Raw genomic sequence first — 18,827 nt, 5'->3', positions numbered from 1 at the left:
TAATGTATTGGAGCTGTGTTCAAAAATACTTTTTGTCAGTTGGGTCATCAGTGAGTCATACCACAGTGGCACTGTACAGTGGTACAGGGAGGATACGCTAACCAGTGCTCACTTACTCCTGTGGTACATACTGATACACAGCTTCTTAAATTGTTAAATCATGCTTGCCTGGTAAGAATGGCAATACTTTACACAAACCGGATACCATTAGTATCTTATTCATGCTCTTATAAAGGCAATAATATGTATAATCCATTCTGGAAATGATAGTGTTAACAGCATTAGCCATTTTAAATCTAGAGATGTTGAAAATGTAGTTGCATTCTTATTTATTGGCAAAGCCTGCTGAAGTATAGAAGAAAGCACAAAGAGCAGTGGATAATCTTAACCACATGCCTCAAGCAATATATCTAAGTAATAATTTAAAATGTTTTCCATATATAGAACAAGCCTCTATTTGAAAAGACTATTTGAAATTATGTTAATCCTCTTATCTGCCATCTATACTTTCAGATCTGGGAAAAATACAGCATTTTTTGAGAGCATCTAACTCTTACTGGTGCAGAACAGCATTGCAGTAAAAATCACCTACAGCAAGTTGGCTGAGGCTTCTCTGGTGACAGTGATGTTATATGGCTATTGTCAAGAACAGGCCTTTTTGTAGAACTTAAACTAGACTTCCTTTACATTTTTATTCCACTGTTTTTACCTCTGATTATTTGAAACAACAGTAAATACTGTTCAAGGAAAGTTGGTATCCAGGCTATTTTAGGAAGGAAATGGACTGACTTACCATAAGGAAAAATGCCTTGATAGATACCTGTGTTATTTTCCAGGAGCCCCGCTGTCTGAATTAACCACAGCCTAGGTAGACAGTTTCCAAAGGATACTGTACTGACCCTTGGTATAGTTGCCTGACGGGGTCTAACTGAAGAATTAAGCTGGGATGGGGAAAAAATAAAGAAAAGAAAAAACATAGTATCTTTAGAACCTCTAGAAAAAATTCTCTGTAGAAACAAGCCAATGAAAATAAACGGCATCAATTTGGATGACTTTTCTTTTTTTAACTTTGATCTACATACGTAAAACAGTTCTTTGTTTGGCACATATTGAATGCATTATTAAAAAGCCCTTACAAATAATGCTCATCTGAATGTTCTTATTTATAACAAAAAAAAATATTATTGAATTAGTGGCAAGCTTTGCTTTTGTTTGGTTCCTAAAAGTAATATTCCTTTAAACTTATTCTCTCTTCTTGGCTTAAGTAGTACCAAACAACTAAAGTCATTTAACAAGTAGGGAGCACGTTTGTGTGGTTTGCATTTAAAGCATTTCAGTCCCCTTACTGGAGCAAGTAGGTACAGTTGAACAATGGCCAGTCTTTCCAAGGGTCAAGGATTGTCCCAAAGAGGCGTATTTGACTCCTATTGGTTTCAGTGGGTGCTCTGCATGTTTGCATGTGAGAGCACTACACTTGGCCTGATGATCTGATGTCAAAATAAGTATTTTAGTGTCATTAGCTAAAAAGTACTGAATTCTTCTGGTTAGTTTTCATGAGATCATGGGGTCAACATTTTGGTCATGTTTTCTTTGATCCGGATTTGAACAGAGATACTGCATACAGATTTTGTTATACAGGTTTCAGGAGGAAAACATACGTTAGGCCTGGCCACAGCCCAAAGGAAGAATGGGCTAGTACAAGAGTTGTTATGAAACAGGTTTTTGTGCATCTCTCTGAATTGTGAAGAACCTCAATGTGTAGACAGAGGAGTGACAGTTTATAACAAAGGACAATAATGATAGTTATCAATCATTCATTGCTTCTTTAATGTTCCCTTCCCCACATGCACCTTGCTATAGGTGAGCAGTGTCAATGCTATACCTGAAAATATTCCTATAAATGAATTAATTGATAGAACTGTGCAACACTCATAATACATTGAATTTCCAGCCCACATACTGATCATTTAAAGTGATGCTGCCTTCCTTTCAGCTGACATCATTAAAATCTAGACTGTTGCAGAAGAGAGTTTGCTTAAGATTTTAACAGTGGAATAATGCAAAGAGGTCTTCGTTAATTTGCACAAGCGCAGATCGTAACCAATTAAATAATGTGTTACTAATTTTGCTTCCTTAATGAGCTCAGACATTTGAGAATCAAGCATAAAATTAAACCTGAGATTCTTCCTTACCGTCTTGCCATCTCCTTTGGATTAATGCAGCGGCATCTGATTTGAAATCTTAACAGCTTTAATAATCTGCATAAATAAATTTTATTTTTTAGCATTTACTAATAATTAAATATCAAAATAAACTTTTTAAAGTGTCTGATTTTTAACGTATCAGCATTGAACTGCATGTGAATGACTGAGAACCTGAGACTGTTTTTTGATTTTTATTGCAGTTTGGTGACTCTCAACAACTGCGCCTTGTTCGTATCCTAAGAAGTACAGTCATGGTTCGTGTTGGAGGTGGCTGGATGGCACTTGATGAGTTCTTAGTGAAAAATGATCCTTGCAGGGGTATGTAACACCACTGTTAAAATGGACATGTAGATGGTTGTTTGGATACAGTCACCGTTCATTGTCTCAAGACAGAGATTGAATTGTATAAAATGCCAGTTCTGTAAACATCATCTCACTAAATGTCACGTAATGATCTGTTTTTGTAAACTTTAAATCCTATGGTTAAGATAGGATTTACTTTGTCTAGAATAACTGTGGCCTCTTCTGCACAGTTCCCCCAGCGTTAGAGTGGTGTAATTAAGAATGGAACTTAGCTCAGACAGAGTTTATGGCATGTAAGCTGCTTGTATGACTTGGCAGAAATAGCACACAGAAACGTCCAATAAAACCTTCTCAGCAAGAGAGAAGTTTTAAGGCAATAAATCAAAATAAGGCAATTGAATTGAAGAATAACAACAACACCACAAAAAAAATTCTCTGGCCAGTGGCTGCGCCTAGGCTTTTGGGCTCTGCCTTTGTAGCCCTGTCTTTTCATTGGCATCCTCCCCAGAACCACTTTGCAGAGCCCTGAGCCTTGTACAAAGCAAATGGAAAATGTTCTGGTCAGGAGGACTTTGTGCTCTGGGGAAGCAGGGAGCACTCTGTCACCGTGCCCTCCAGGGCATTGTATCAAATGCATTGTTTTATCAGGACACAGCAACATAATGACATCATAGTTTGTCGGAAAGCCTACTTCTGTAGTGGGAAAGTAGGCTCTATCTGGCACCGTTCTTGGAGGAGCAGCTGGAGATAGGAAAGAAGCCATTTGTGAAGGGAGCGGGAGAGATACAAGTCAAATAATAGCCAGAATAGTAAAATTGCAGAAAGTATAATAATGACTGTGTTCTGAGTGAGCTGACGTTCTGTAACTAGGTAATTCTATCCTATTAACTAGCAGCATTAAGTTTACTGCATTTTTAGCTCTCAGGAGTTCTATAGAATCATAATCAATATCGTAATAGCACAAGAACAGCACAGAGAAGTTCAGGAGAGGCAAGTGAGCTAGTGAAGACAGAGACATCAACTGTCCTGTAGACCTTACTCCAGCATCAGCTATCTCACGCAGCTTCTACTTTGGGACCAAGATTTCTAAACAGTTTGGTACAGACCTTGAGAGGGTGGAGAGCTTGTATTTGTAGCAATTGTCATGCTAAGTCAAGGATGTTAAATCCAAAAAGAAGCTACCACAAAACCCCATTAAATCCAAAAAGAAGCTACCACAAAACCCCATAAGGGCTGGCAGTGTGCCACTAAGGCCTTTTGTCTACAGGCTTAGAAGGTACCCATAAAACTTCTCATAGTATCATAAAAGAGCTGTCATAACCTTGTGATGACATCTGTGAGTTTTTCAGCAGTATTAAAAATAGTGCTTTTGCTTACCAATATATTGCATGTATTGTTTACTAAAGAAATGTAACAGTAATGTTACATTTATTGGTGTTAGACCACAGGTCTAACTGAAATTTAGCACCTGATTCTGTACCTGCTGCTATAGGAAAGTCATTTATGCCTGCAGATCCATCCTTACTTTATAGCTTTCTACTATTCCTCAAAAGTGCACAGTAGTGAAAAATGAAATGTGCCTGAAAATATCTGACTTCATTGAAGGATTAACTTGGTTAGTTTTGATGTATCCCAAACATTTTTCTCAGGCCTATTGACAAGTAAACTGTTGCAATTCCTACTTGGGTTGACACTGAGAGATACAATACTTAATAACTATCTAATTAATTTATTGAAATTCCTTGTTACTGTCCTCAGATTGAGTCCTTTGGAACTTTATCCCCTCTTCTTTAATACACCTTGTATTCTATGTATTTCTGTAGTATTTTCTGTAGTACTTCATCCCTTTTTCATGGGAAATACATGAGCAGATGAGTAAGTCAACACAGTGGATCTAAAGGAATCTCTATAAAATCATCCAGACACTAGACGTTGTGCATTGGTACCTAATCCTAGTGTTGTTGAAGTCAGTGATGCAAAGTAGTCATTGATGTCAGTGGTGCAGGTTCAGACTTTTCCTTAAGCACTTCACCTAGCAAATCTGCATTTCCACCAAGGGCTTCTCATGTATTCAGATAAATCACATTTCAAAGAACTGTTGTCATAAACAGCTTTAAAAGTATTGGACCCAGCTACATAAAATAATTTTAGCTTATAGTATGCCTTTATGTCAGCAGATAAATACCATTACACAAGTATACTTGGGACTGCAGCTGAGTCTATCCAAGCGCTGTTTCCTTTTTGCCTAGGAGACCTTTGAGAACTCACCTCAGAGCACTTAGAGACAGCTTGTGCTCTGAGTCCTGTCTTTTGGCCTGGTGCTCTGAGTCTCTTGCATATGCAGCTGCTGTACTTGATTTCTTCTCCTGCTAACGATTTTCTTTAATGTGACCCATGTCCTGTGTCATTTTTTCTAGTTCATCATCACGGAAGTAAAATGTTACGTTCGGAATCAAACTCTTCAATTACCACTCAGCCTACTATAGGTTGGCAAACCCCTCTCTTTGTCTCCTTCTCCTCCTCTTCTCTCTCTTCATTTCCTTCCCACTTTATTAAAATATATCCTTTAACAATATGCTACACCCATCACATTTAGCTTAATGTGTTCCTACATAGGCTGGTGCTTTGCAAGCTAATTTTTTTTGACACGCTTTAAGAGTGTTTCAAAAACAATTGTCATTCACACTGACACAGTTAAATGCTAACATGTCTTGCATCTGTTCTTGCGCAACATTCTCTCATATGTGTGTTTGTATGTGTGTGTGAGTGCTTAGCCACCAATTACCTCATCATAGTTTTGATTTTATGTTCATCATTGCATGTTGCCAAACTACATAACTTCATAGTTCTGAATAAATATATTTGCTGCTTTCCTGTAACTTGTACTTAGCAATTTCTTCTGGAACATCCAAGCAAGTATTATTTATTATGAGTAGCTGTAGAGTTAGCAAAACTGCTCATCAGGTTGTGTCTATGTATCAATAGTTGGTTGATTAACAATGATTTAGCACGTTGAGCATTCCATTTTCACGCTGACTTCCTTTGACAGTGGTTCATTCCTGCTGGCATAAAGTATTAGAATAAGTGAGTTCTGCGCATAACTCTTCTGTGTCCAAAATAAATGCATTACACAGTAATGCATTTTATTTATTGTTAAAATGTGTTGGAGTTGGCATGGCAAAAATGACAATAAACAGCCTTGTGACAATTTTCATATCTGACTAAATGAACACCTTTCTTTGCTGCAGCTAAAGGGAGGACAAATGTGGAGCTGCGTGAAAAGTTCATTTTGGCAGATGGTGCCAGTCAGAGCATGGCAGCTTTCCGACCAAGGGGCCGTAGATCACGACCCTCTTCAAGGGGTGCTTCTCCCAACAGATCTACTTCTCTGTCAAGTCAAGCTGGCCAAGCAGCTGCCCCGCAAGCAGTTGCTACAAGTACACCAAAGGTAAGGAGAAACATATAAAACGGCACAGGTTATCAAATGGGTTCCCCTATCAGGGAAGAAGTATCTCAATTTTATTTCATAGTCTGGGGAGGATCTGAGAAGTCTTTTCAGTGTATTTCCACTACTGTTTGCAACATGGGAAGAGAAGAATTCTTTACATTTAAGGTGCCACATAAGCTAACTGGCAATTTGGGAATAAGCTCTGAAAGAGCAATGAACCTCTCCATTTTGTTTAAAAAATAAGCTCTGCCATCTCTTCATTTCAGAACATTTGTCATCAACTCTTTCTGCTTAGTTTTTATTTCTACTGTGAGATTTGATCTCCCTGTGAAAGCCTGGGTATCCTTCTCCATGACATTATTTTCCATCTGCTGTCCTTCATATTTTGATTTACCATTGTTTCATACAGACACCCCATCATTTAACACGCAACTATGGTAAACCATGGTTGACAAACAGCAAAACGTCAACTCCTCCTAAGCCACCAGAATCCTCAGACTATCAAGGGTCATCTGCAGAGGTACAGTAAGGACAGAGATTCTAGTCTAATGACCTTCCTTCACTAAAACTGTCACTTCACTAACAGCCACTAGAGTTTCAGTGCTTCAGAGCTGCAACATCCTTTGCATATTAATGCATTGTCTTTATTTTAGACCTTTGTCAAATTATGTCTTCCCCCCCCCCCGTCTTTTTTTTTTAATGTTCTGTTTGTTATGGTTTTTTACTTTTAGGAAAACTCAGCCTCAATTAATTTATGTTTAAAGTGCAAATGGTTAATAAATCATAACAGTATGCAATGAATTAGATGAGCGAATGTGGAAAAGTACTTTTTTTTTAATAAAGCAGTTTATATCCTTTGCAGATTTCTTTCCTAAAATTGTTTACTTTGAGTTCATAAGGTACTGTAATATTGATGACCTGCAGGAATTAGATTAATAAATTATGATCTCCAGTGCAAAACCACTAAATAGGGAAATACGCAATCACTGTGAAGAAGATGGCACATAAGACTGACTGTGATATATAAATCTTTGCAACAACTGAAAGTTTCATTTAGGGGAGTAGTGACCAATTGTTGCTCTCATAAGACAGCTATTTGGTGACTTAATAGGAAACGAGCTTTGGTCTTATTTCCAGCCCATGACTTACATAGAAACTGCTAATATAGCAATTAGGATTGTGCTGGCAATCAAGCTGTATGACCAAAATTTGAATGGGCTTGGAGCTGAAGTGTTTCCTCTAATGTCGTTACAGTCAGTGAAAAGATTGCAGCTGGATCAGGCTGCAAACTGACTTGTCACTTGTAGGAGTTACTCTTGCCCTGGGTTAGACAGAGGGCTCGGTGAGGGGAAGCTTGTGCTACCATCACCTCTCTTGTATCTGCTGTTCACATATCTTTGCTTTGATGCCTATTGCTATTCATGTGCCACCTTCTGGTGCTAAGTTTACGTGACCTTGGCGTGGCTTTGCTCAAAGATGCATAACGAACTTTTCACTCCCTCCTTCTGTGTGAGTGGGTGCGCTACTTGTGCACACTGCAGGCGTGTGTTTGTATACAGCACTTCAAGCACATGGGCCTGTTGCTTAGAATGATTAACAATAGCACAATTGAGTCAGTTCTCAGTTTCTAATATATTCCTGTATTTTCTTTCATCTCGAAGCTGGTAACTGAATTGTAAGATTAATTGATGGTACTTTAAAGGGTTTATAGACATGGAAAGATGGTGTTTTCATTGAAATAAATGCCAACTGCTTTCACCTTATTGTAATTCAAATGGGGGCACTGTGTTTCTCACCTGCTCTTACAACTGCCAGTAGTTTCAGTGAGTTTCTTTTATGTAAGCCACCATGGTTTAAGATTATAAATGGAAAAATTGGGGTGGGGTAGGTTGCAGTGAATTTCTGAGGCATTCTGCAGCATTTTCTGCCCAAGAGAGCGGTTATGTATTTTATATGTAGACTGCATTTGGGTTTAGGGCTAAACTGAAGAACAAGCTTGATCTCTTTCTTCTTGCACCAGTGATTCTATCTCAATGCCTTGCCCAAAGTGCAGCAGCTTCAGCGGGGGTAATGGAGAGCGTTCCCTTCCTCCTTATCCTCCCAAGCAGCCTCTGTATAGCAGAGTTTTCCAAGGTGTGACTGGCTGGGCGTTAAGCACTTGTACTTGGTGTTAAAGGGAGTTTAACACTGTGACCATCCCTGTCAGAGCCAGCAGCTTGTCTGCTCTGTAGCATCTCAATGCTCTTTTGTTCAGACGTGCCAGAAGTGGTCCGAGCTGGCAGCTGCCAGGCAGGCTCCTGCTGGGCCTCCGCTCGGTGCTTATCTCTAGGCAGCTCCCAACACGCTCCTCTGGATCTTGGTTTTCAGGACCTAATTCTACCCCACCACTGTATGGAGATCAGGGGCACAGAACACAAGATCCTGCGATCCAGGCCACTCAGCGTGCCGCATTCATCACTGCAGTGTTTGTTCTTCTTTTTGGATATTTACTTGGTATTTTTGTGTTGATTAAATGAATATGGATAGTGTGGTTTCCTCTTATTTGCATATACCTCCTATCTAGTATGTTACATGCATTTTGAGATTTGAGGACTTAATTCTTGTGGCTTTGAAAGAAGTCTTCCCATTTGGGGCAGATCGTAAATCAAGACTCATTTTATTTCAGAAATGAAACGCAGGGTAAGACTATGAAGTAGAGACAATATATTGACAACAAGAACTTTTTCAGTTAGTCCTATGTCTTTTTTCTGCTTTTTTCTAGCAAAAGTTTTTGAAATTTGGTAGTTTTGTTTTACCATCAAAATATTTATAAAATTGAAACAAATGTATTGACCACCTATAACCACAGTCAGAATGGTGGAAAGTCAAGCTATGCAGACATAAAACCACAACTACTTGTCTCTGTTTATTAACGTACCATCAACTAATCTTATGTGCTTGACTAATTATAAGAACGTAGCATTTTTCTTTCTTCATATGCATTGAAATACACACAAAGAATGCTAAAATGTTAATGTCAAGCAGACTGTTAAAGTGATTTTTTTTGTTGTTATTTTACATTTGAACTACTTCAAATACTAACTGCTAAAGGAATGTTCAAAACTTCACATCATGAAAAATGTCCATAGTGACTCAAACCAGTATTTCAGATTCGCAGTGAACATTATGATGATCATATTTTATGCTATGTACTACCTAATGCCAGACCTCATCTTCAGTAGAGACAATTGAAAGAATTTTTTTTTTTTTTTTTTAAATTTATTTTGCATAGGGAACACCGATTCAAGGAAGTAAACTCAGACTGCCAGGATATCTGTCAGGGAAGGGTTTCCACTCTGGAGAAGACAGCGGCATCCTGTCAACAGCAGCTACCAGAGTTAGAGCTCAGTTTGCAGGTGAGTGTCTTGACTTTAGAGCTTGATCTACCGCTTGCTTTGTTTTCCACCTGAATACTTAGGGTCATGTTAGGGTGTGAGGGAGATGTCAGAAGAGTGGGAAGGAGTGAAAGTCCTACTGTCTCCACATTAGTATTGCCGAGGGTGCACATAATCAGGATAATGGTTCTCCGTTGACATGGTTGCACAGCAGGTACGTTCAGCTCTGGATGTGCAAATTGATGACTGCAGCCTTCTTGACAATGGTATCTCCAATGTATCTGCCTAAGGAACTAGGCAAGAAGCATTTACTTAAAAAGAAAGGGTTCAGTTCTTCACAGCATTCAAGTTATGCTCAACTGTGATGGAGCAAAGGAGTCACTTAATCATGACTTGTCCATTTCTTTTGAAAGAAGAACTGCAGGGAGCAGCTGTAGATGACCTTATTAATGGAATATGCCATAGATATTTTTAAAACAGTTTGTGAAAATAGAAAGCAGTGAAGCTGTGCTCTTCCAGGATCCTCAGAGCAGCTCTGTGTAAGGGAAGAAGGCTAGATGGTTAGAACAGAAGATAGCTCTACTGGCTTTCCCTCACATCTTAAGCTCTGCAGAGCATACTGAGCAGTACTGGAAAATCCTGTTCGAAGAGTAGATGTCTTTTAAGTTACAGGTGATTTGAAAAATGAGCCACCTGAGATTTCAGTTGCAACTTGGTGTTCTTCACACATACAGGGAACCCGATCTCTCAAGATCAAAAAGATTCAATAAGTAACTGGAAAATTATTAAAAACCATATTAATGTTTTTCTGTTTAAGATTCTTTGTTGTGGTTTTTTCCTCATGGCGCATTGTCTGGGCAGGCTTTCACTTTAGTAGGCTTGCTGAGAGCTCATTTAATCAGCCCTTTGTTTGGGAGAATGTATTACTTGCAGCTTTCAACTGTATGGGTTTGATTTTTTAAAAAAAGAGGAGTACGCATTTAAAAATTGGGATATTCATCTGCATCTCCGAGGTACTTATATTGGGAAATCCTGAATGCATGAAGAGGCCAGATACTGAATTTTTTCATTTCATAGCTGAGAAAATGGCAGGGGAAAGAAAGGATCTGGCTGTGAGTGAAGATACAATGCATGACTAGCAAGTCAAGAAAAGTTGCCAGGATAATACATTTTTAATGAGATGTGCTAGTGACAAATTAACTATGTCTCAGCATTTGATCTCACATTTCCTTCTCTTTAGTAGGAGATACGGCATTGTTTTATGCTCTTGTTTAATATAAAGATGAACTTTGATCATCATCTAGCTTGCCTGCCAGAGGTCTAAAGTTTAGTTTGTGCAGTGAGGAATTTTGGGGGTTGCCAAAGACCTAGGAAAGACCTGCACACCTTTTCTATCCTTACCTCTAATACTGATGGATATCTTTTCTCTTTCTAGAAACCAGAAGAACTCCAAGCAGACCTGGAAGCCGAGCAGGAAGCAAGGCTGGCAGCAGGTCAAGTAGCCGCCGCGGCAGTGACGCATCTGACTTTGACATTTCAGAAATCCAGTCTGTATGCTCAGATATGTCAGAGACTGTTCCTGCTACAAGCAGACCAACACCCCGAGCAGGTTCTCGGCCAGGATCAGCCAAGCCTTCTAAAATTCCAACTCCCCAGAGAAGGCCACTGGCCACCAAATTGGACAAGTCCTTGAAGAGATAATATGATTGGCTCCATAAAGGTCTTTTCCTTTTGCATTAAGTATTTAAGTTCGTAAGATGTAAAATATTATGTAGAAATTATTGTGAAATATGGCAAGAGGTGGATTTTTAATTCTGCAGATGGCCTTATTTGTGTATTTGTCTTCTTATTTTATGTGTATAATTTTTGTCAGATTTGTTTTTGTTTATGCCATATCCTGTGAGAAGGGGGAAGAATTTTAATGTAAACTAACAGTTGTACACAGTAATGTGTAGAAAGTACACTAAAAATAATTGCCGAATGTACAGTGTACTGAATGTACAGTAAGCCTCTGCAACCTGAATAAAATAGGCCTATCACTATGTCATTAGTTAACAGTAAAGGATACCTCATGATTTTTCTTTAAGAAAGAAAAAGAATACTAAAAAGCCAAAAGACACAATTACACATTTTGAGCTAACTAAACAAACACTAAAGGATGTATGTCAAAACTACTAAGGAATACAAACCCACATTCACAGTACCCTTATTTATACAGCATCTCTCAGAGAACTCACAGAGTTAATTAAGCACTCGCCAGTAATATGATACTCCAGTACCTTGCAGCATTTCTGTGCCATTGCTTTCAATGAGGCCAGACACATTCTGGATATCTGAACTATTATTCTGTAAGAATATCAATATAAAGTGCATTCATGTAAATGTGAGGTTTTCTTTTGCTTGAGTGGATGGTAGCACTGTATCATTGAACTCATTTTGTATCAAAGCAATTTTGCTTGCAGAAAGCTCCGAAATAAACATGTCCCTTAACTTTATTTCTATCGTATTTCTCATTTCACAGGAAGATAATTTTCTGCGTTATGTTTTAGGGCATATGTCATTTCAGATGACCAATAATTACCATAGTAACATAGGCTTTAATGTAATTTCCCATTATCAGCAATCAGATTTTGGTTAGCTACTGTATTTGTTTAATAAAACACTAAATTGCACATATATCATTTATGAAATTATATGTAATTATTGTGTGTCGACAATTCTTTTCTCCATATTAAATTGTGACATTTATATACCATGTATGAAAGGCATAAAGAGTAATTCAGTTGCTCTTTTTGTCAGGGAAATATTTTTACCATTCATGGCTTCTTTGAAAAGATTAACAGTTCATTTTCACTGGAAAAAGGATGCAGCTTCAAATGGGAGTGCTGTAGAACGGCTGGGTAGATGCTGTAGTAAGTAGTGACAGAATCCCTAGAAATTCAAAATGCTCTTTGGTAATATCAGAAAGGCTCAGGTAGAATTTGGCTAACATGGCAGACCAAATAGTCTAAACCTGGCCATTCATATACCAGAAAATGCTGTACCTTTAGTAGAGGAATTTTAGGGGAAGGCTGGTTTATGGTTGGTCCCTTAGCATGCTGAAAATGAAGCAGAAGCTCAGTGGATTACATGCAGGTAATGGTGATACTGCATTCTCTGCTAGCACTTACTGGCAGTATTACTAACGTGATGTTTTCTGAGTTGTCACAAGAGCTTCCTGCAGACTCACAAGTTGACTTACACAATCAGTTTATAAGAAACAGAAAAACAAAATAATATTCAAAAGATAATTCAATCAATGAAAATCCACTTGTGTCAGGATTTCCTCCCAACACAGAGTTGTGTGAGCGTTTGCGGAAAGCAGACAGTAACCGGTCCTACTGCAGCTGGTTTGGGAATCAGCACACACTAAAGCATCAGTCTCTGCTGCGGTGCTTTATCTTTCCATGTTTCACCTCTCCTGTTGCTGCTATTCGTCCAGTGATTGCTTTCCTAGAACATTAAAATACACCAGGATGACTTCAGTGCTTTTTGGAACCCCACAACATCCTTGGATAAAGAGAAGTAGTCTACATTTGCAGGTAGTCACTGAAGCATCTCTACTTGTCAGCAGGAGAAAGGTAAAGGGTAGAAAGTAGGCACTTGCACAGATAACTTGGCTGTAGGAGGAGATGATGCCCCGTGTAACATTCTTGGTGCATTTTATAACCACAGGACTGATGGAGAAGGGGTAGGGATGGCAAATCTGAATCGCTCCCATGCAATAGGTGCATAGTTCAGTTCCTCGTATCCCGAATGGACAGAGCAGCTCATTCTGCACAAGGTAGTGTTGGCACATACTTGAAGCACCTTGTGTGTGTATTGTGGTCTTTAGCTTTAAATGTATTCATAATACTTCATTAATTATGCAACTTTTGGGAATTTTCATGTTGCTACACTGTAGCTTTACAGAAATATTAGAGCTATGACCAGCTTCTGAGAAACCCGGTGTCGGCTAAAAGAACCCAAGGACTAAGTGGATTTCTGTGGCTTGTTGGCTACTGCAAAACGGAGGAGGCTGGGACTGGCAAAGTGGAGAAATTCATTTATGGGCTTGAGAGAATCATCCAGTATTGGAACCCAAGATAATAGTAATTAAATGGGACTAGGCGTTCTGTTAAAAAAAGCCCAAATCTTTCTCAAGATGTTATACTTTACTTAATTACCTTCTTCCAAAAATGATTTAACTGCTTTAGATTGATACTGAGAACTCCCCAAACTAAGAGACTTTCAAAATGCTGTGCCCTGTGTTACAAAAATCATATTGACAAAAGTCTGAAAATAAACATCGGATCCTCTGCGCTTCTCCGACCCAAGGACAAATCTGCAGCATGTGATAAAAAAGGCATATTGTGGACTTGCCTTGACGGGTAGCTCAGTTTTAGTGAACTATTTTTGTAAAGAAAGAAGTGGTATTCAATTTCCATCCTCCTGTAATTCAAAAATATTTCTTCTTTGGTACCAGCATAAATGAGAGAGGAAGGAACAGCCCTATAACCAATTCCCCACCTCGTTCGGTCGCATGAGTTTTTAACACAACCGCATCATCGGAGATGTGTTTTCTCCCTTTTGTTACCCTCCTTCTCGCAACAGGAGTTGATCCTAAATTCACCCAGCCTGCTGGATGACCATAAGTGGAGTCAACCTTTTAGTGTGGCCTAGGCTCTTACACCTCTATATTCTGTGATTCTCCTGTCCAGCGAAGGAGCAGAGGTGATGGGGAGGGAAGAAGGGTTGGAAAGCCTGCAGCTGTGAGAACCATATTGTTTAGTGAATAATGTATATTTAGCACTTGGAAAAGCTGGCTCAGTTCTAGGCTCCTTTATTTTTTCAGTCATTTTCAGCTTTCTGCATTTCTGTTTTGCTGCCTTCAAAATGGGAAAGTGTCCACAGAATGTTCTGAAATCTGCAGATGAAACCTGTAAGTAAAAAATGCACCATTAGAAAAGCTAGTGATGCCTTGTGGCCTAGGCATGCTCAGCTTCGTCAGTTTAGGTATTTTGTGAGCCTTTTAATTACGTGCTAATATAATAGATGCCAGTAATTCAGGCTTTGCCTGTGGCACATCTCTTCACAAAAGTGTAGGGTTGAGGTTATATGCAATCTTAATTTAAAAATTAATGCATTTCGTAAAAATAAACTCTGATGCAAGCAGCTATACCATACCGTAGTCAGCAGCAACGTTTGAACCTGGAGGTGCCTCTGCTGATGTCTGCCTTAGGACCGGCAAGACTATCTACACCCCACAGCTTGCATGTGAGAGAGGGGCCGTAGCGCGTACATATGTTGGTCACAGGGTGGCAAGAGGACGCGTTGCTGAGCACTTGCTGTAATATTCTGTAAATAACCACAGGGGTGGAAAATAAGCATTACCTGGTTTGCTGCATCTCAGTACAGCTGCCCTCGCAGCTTCCAGGTGTTTCCAGTTCTCAGGCTGTGCGGTAGCAGCTGAGCTCATCCTAGGCTAGTGGGATTTAGCTAGATGTTTGCCCAAACCACGGGCCGTAGTAGGGAATGGTGGTCTTAGGAGGTTTATATCTTCGTGCAAGGTGAGTGGAATTTTGTAGAACAAAGAAAAGGTGCTTTCCTAATGAAAATTGTTCTCTCTGCGGAATTTGAATAACCTGTTTGCAGACATGGAGGTGGGAGACGGTTGGCTTGGTTGCTTGCTTTTTTTTCAATAGCGTTGTCAGGTTAAATGCAGGTACTGGTTACTCACCTCTGTAGCAAAAAGAAGTTGTATTTGTTAAAAAGGGGAACGTTGCAGAGGAGAAGGGAGCTCTTCAGAAATAATGGATGAGGCACCAGCTTAAATTTCACATAACTTGCATGAAAATGCTTGGTGGCTGATACTTTTGAGGTATTTTTTATGCAGATTGAAGTCCTTCTGTTAAGACTTGTTCAGAGTTTGGCTGTTGCAAATGAAGTGGTATCTGACCTGAAGCTAAAAGAGTCTTGGGGGTTGTTGTTTCATAATTAAGTAGTTCTTCTGAACTGAAATTGTTCAAATAGTCTGAATTGCAGCTCAGGGTGCTCAAGCTGTGTTGCTGTATTTGAAAGTTGAAGGAAAGAGTGATGAAGGTGAATTGCGTAACTTAGCTGGCATCCTGGATGAGTACGTACGAGAAAGTTAATAGATGTGTTCTTAGCACTTGGATGATTGAATATGAGTAAGAACCCCAAACCATAAATCAGGCCCTGTCAACATCTACAGTGGTTTTTGTTCCTCCGGGAGGAGGCAGCCAGAGTGATGATAGCTCTGTCCTGACAGGAAAAGCTGACTTGGAGCTTTTTGTGGGGGTCACAATGGTCTTTCCAACATTTAGAAAAATATCCAACACCATTATTTTTTTTTCCTCTTTTTGGGGCTTGATCATAGCTCTTCCAAGCCCTCTTTTATTGGCAGAATAATAGGGACCTACGGAAGAGTTCGCACTGTCTGGGCTATTTTTAAAGGCAATGAGTTCATATGATAAATAAATATCTCTATATTTAAAAGCCTGTGATCAAAGTATAAGACAGGAAACAAGTCAGTTCAAAATAAGGATGAAAAAAATAGGCTTGTAAATACTGCAAATATTGAGCATCTCCACGTTTGCTGATCAGAAAATCACTTTGCTTCTAGCAGGACTGATTTGAAGCTTTATAGACCAAATCAACAAAACAAGGTAATCGGGAGCAGGTAGTGTTCGCCAAAGGCTGCTACAGGAACTGAAGGGTGAAGTAGTTGACCTGGAGTCCTCTCATCTCATGTGAACATGAGAGGATTGACAAGTGCCTAACATATATGCAAGCTTTTTCTTAAAAGGTACTGGTAAGCTCTGAGAAACTGCTGATCAGTTTGGACTTGAAAAAATGATAGAAGCAATAATAAATGATATATTAGTGGAACCTTGAATAAATATACTATGGAAGAGTTGGCTTAGCTCCTGGAGGGAAGTCATGCCTTACAAGCTGCCTGGAAGCCCTTGAAAGGATCAGTTAGCATGGACAAAGGTTGAGATAGACCACATGGCTTTCCAACAGAAGTCAGCAAGGTCTTTCACCACAAATTCTCAAAGAAGTAACACTTATGGGATCAAAAGAAAAGTCTTCATGAGGTTAAATAGCACGTTAAAAGCCAGGGAAGACAGTGTAGGAGAAGGTGGTCAGTTTTAACAGAAGAGAGAGGTCTGCAGTGGAGCCCTTGACAGGTTTTAACACAAAGCTGCAGATGCTGGCTCAGAAGTTCCTGAAGTGCTCGTTGTTGGAAGGGTGCTCTGGAAAAAAGCATCACTGCATTTCTGTGATTCATTGTGCCTCTTGGGAGGTGCGCATTGCTTTCCACTGACGCTGAGGATCCCGCAGTGACTAGCTCAACCCTAGCCAACTAACCTTTAGATGGCTAATTTAAGTAGAACGAATCCCACCCCAAATTAATGAGCTTATTTCTAGCTAAGGGTAACATGGGATGGGATTTTCATGAATGATTTGGAAGCTCTGCTGCTGCTGGCTTTTATCACTTACACACCCTTTTGGTGCACTAAATGCATTTTGGAGAGATATGCAAAGCATGGGCCATCATATAATTTAGCACCAATTCTAGTCATGTTCAGGAAATGCAAACCATGTAAGATGGGTGGAGAATCCAGTCGCATTATCGCTCTCAAATACCTTAGGAACTTTTGAGCGTTCCTGGGATCCTTCAGCAGCAAACCCCAGTACAAGCAAGTGTCTTCCTGAGTGTGTTGCTCCCAGTCACGTACCTCTGCAAGGGACCTGCAAATCCTGTTTCCTTTGGGTTCTCGGATCATTCATCCTACTGGGATCCACTGGCATCACTGTAAAGGAACGCATCTTTCATGGAACACTCTGGCAGACACATCCTCAAGACCCAAACCATTTAAAAACTTAAGTCATTGAAAAGGATACCATATTGACAATGTTTCTCTTCCTTTCACGTGTCCTATGGATCAGAGGAAGGTAATAGAAAGGGGTTTTCCCGAAAGACATGAGCTATTCGTTACTTCGGTGCAGTTGCTTTGGGTCTTTTTCTCTATTTGCATGCTAAATAAGCACAATTGAGCGTGGCCATGCATAAATAGCTCTTTCTGGAATGAAGAAAAATAAAAATAATTGAGTGAGTGTTAAGTTCTGGGTGCGATGAATATTTACAGAAAACTATTTCTTTGAATAGCTCTCCATTCAGTCAGAAATTAATCCAGAGCGCAGATTATTATATTGGAACTCAAGGGCAAAATGTAGACATTAATTTTAAAGCAAATTTAACTTGTTCTCTAAAAATACAATGAAATGCAGTAAACAAACCGCAAATAAATTAGGCAAGCCTAACACCCTTTTCAAAATGAAGGCAAAGCGCTAGCAGTGAATGCTGTTTCCACCCATTGTTGTTGTTTTTTCCTCGCAGAGTATATTTGCAAATACTCGGTACAGTTGTTCTGAGCTGTACGGCAGCTCTGCAGCATTTCCTATTCAAACGAGCAGACTGAATTTTCCAGCCCATGTGTGTGGCTCTGTAACAAAAGCCGAAGCGATGCTTTCCGCGGCCAGATGGCAAGGAGGGTGTGTGAGCCGCAGCTCCTGAACTCGGGCTGAACCTCCCGGTCGTGGTCCCCGTGCAGGCAGGGCTGCCTCCTCGCCCGGAGGCCTGGCAGCGGCTGGAGAGAAACGGCCTGTCGGGAGGCAATGGCTCATCCTTTCTGCCGATGCCCGGGAAGGTCGTTAGCCTGACCACAGCGTCTTCAGGCACTGAAAGCCCTCCTAAGTCCGCTGATGCGGTCACTTAGCCAACAGAGACTTCTCCGTGTGATTTCTTCTTTGTACACACATGCTGCCTTTACCTGGGACATGAGACAGTGAAGAAATAATCTTCAGCCTGTTATCCCCACACACTTCAGGGGTTTTTTCCCCCTCCCTTTTCCCAGCTTATGAGGACTTAGTAAATCTTTCCGGAGTTTTGAGGAGGGTTTTGTTCTTAATGATGCAAAAGAATTTTAATGTAGCTCTCGCTAATGGAAAAGCTCCTAATTACCAACGGAAACTTCAGCCCCTGAATGAGTGCTTAGTATTTAGTAGCTTTAAAGCTTTCTACGTGAGAGAGCTCCTACTCCTCTCTGAGCTCCCACTCTGTTTCCAGTGATGTGTGTATGACTCTCCAAAAATGTTGCCATGATCTCATCCAGTGAAATAACTCTGGTCAGTACTAGCCCAAATCCTCCGTTAGGCTGTAGTGGCTACAGGGGCATTAGCCTACTGCCACCACCCTCTCTCCCCATTGCGGGAGCGATGCCTTGAGGTCGGCACAGGGAGAAACTCTGCCCTTTCAGCAACAGAGAGTAACGAAGTGCGGCAGCGGTCAGTCTATGGGCAGAGTTGGTGGCTGGGGTGGGTGGCGGGCAGCTACTTGGTGGCCCAGTTTCATGAGAACAAGACTTCTGCGATAGCTAAGCGTGCTCACCC

The 18,827-nt window shown here is 40.1% G+C and overlaps 1 protein-coding gene across 18 annotated transcripts in view; it reads left to right on the top strand.

Moving 5' to 3' along the window:
* Positions 1-11,824, top strand: part of DST (dystonin) — a 313,545-nt gene extending 301,721 nt beyond the window's left edge. For 8 of the 18 annotated variants that reach the window (XM_075498099.1, XM_075498102.1, XM_075498098.1 and 5 more), the window contains 6 exons: positions 2,405-2,522; positions 4,925-4,993; positions 5,756-5,955; positions 6,365-6,475; positions 9,227-9,350; positions 10,765-11,824. In XM_075498099.1, the coding sequence (XP_075354214.1) occupies positions 2,405-2,522; positions 4,925-4,993; positions 5,756-5,955; positions 6,365-6,475; positions 9,227-9,350; positions 10,765-11,030 (888 nt within the window). In that variant the 3' untranslated portion in view covers positions 11,031-11,824. The remainder of the gene's footprint in view (positions 1-2,404; positions 2,523-4,924; positions 4,994-5,755; positions 5,956-6,364; positions 6,476-9,226; positions 9,351-10,764) is intronic. The other 10 variants (XM_075498114.1, XM_075498101.1, XM_075498100.1 and 7 more) reach the window with 2 other exon arrangements.
* Positions 11,825-18,827: the final 7,003 nt, after the last annotated feature.

The sequence above is a fragment of the Mycteria americana genome, chromosome 3 (assembly GCF_035582795.1).
Source record: "Mycteria americana isolate JAX WOST 10 ecotype Jacksonville Zoo and Gardens chromosome 3, USCA_MyAme_1.0, whole genome shotgun sequence".
Classification (NCBI taxonomy): Eukaryota; Metazoa; Chordata; class Aves; order Ciconiiformes; family Ciconiidae; genus Mycteria; species Mycteria americana.
The sequence above is the reverse complement of the archived record's forward strand: the minus strand, read 5'-3'. Positions and strand labels throughout refer to the sequence as shown.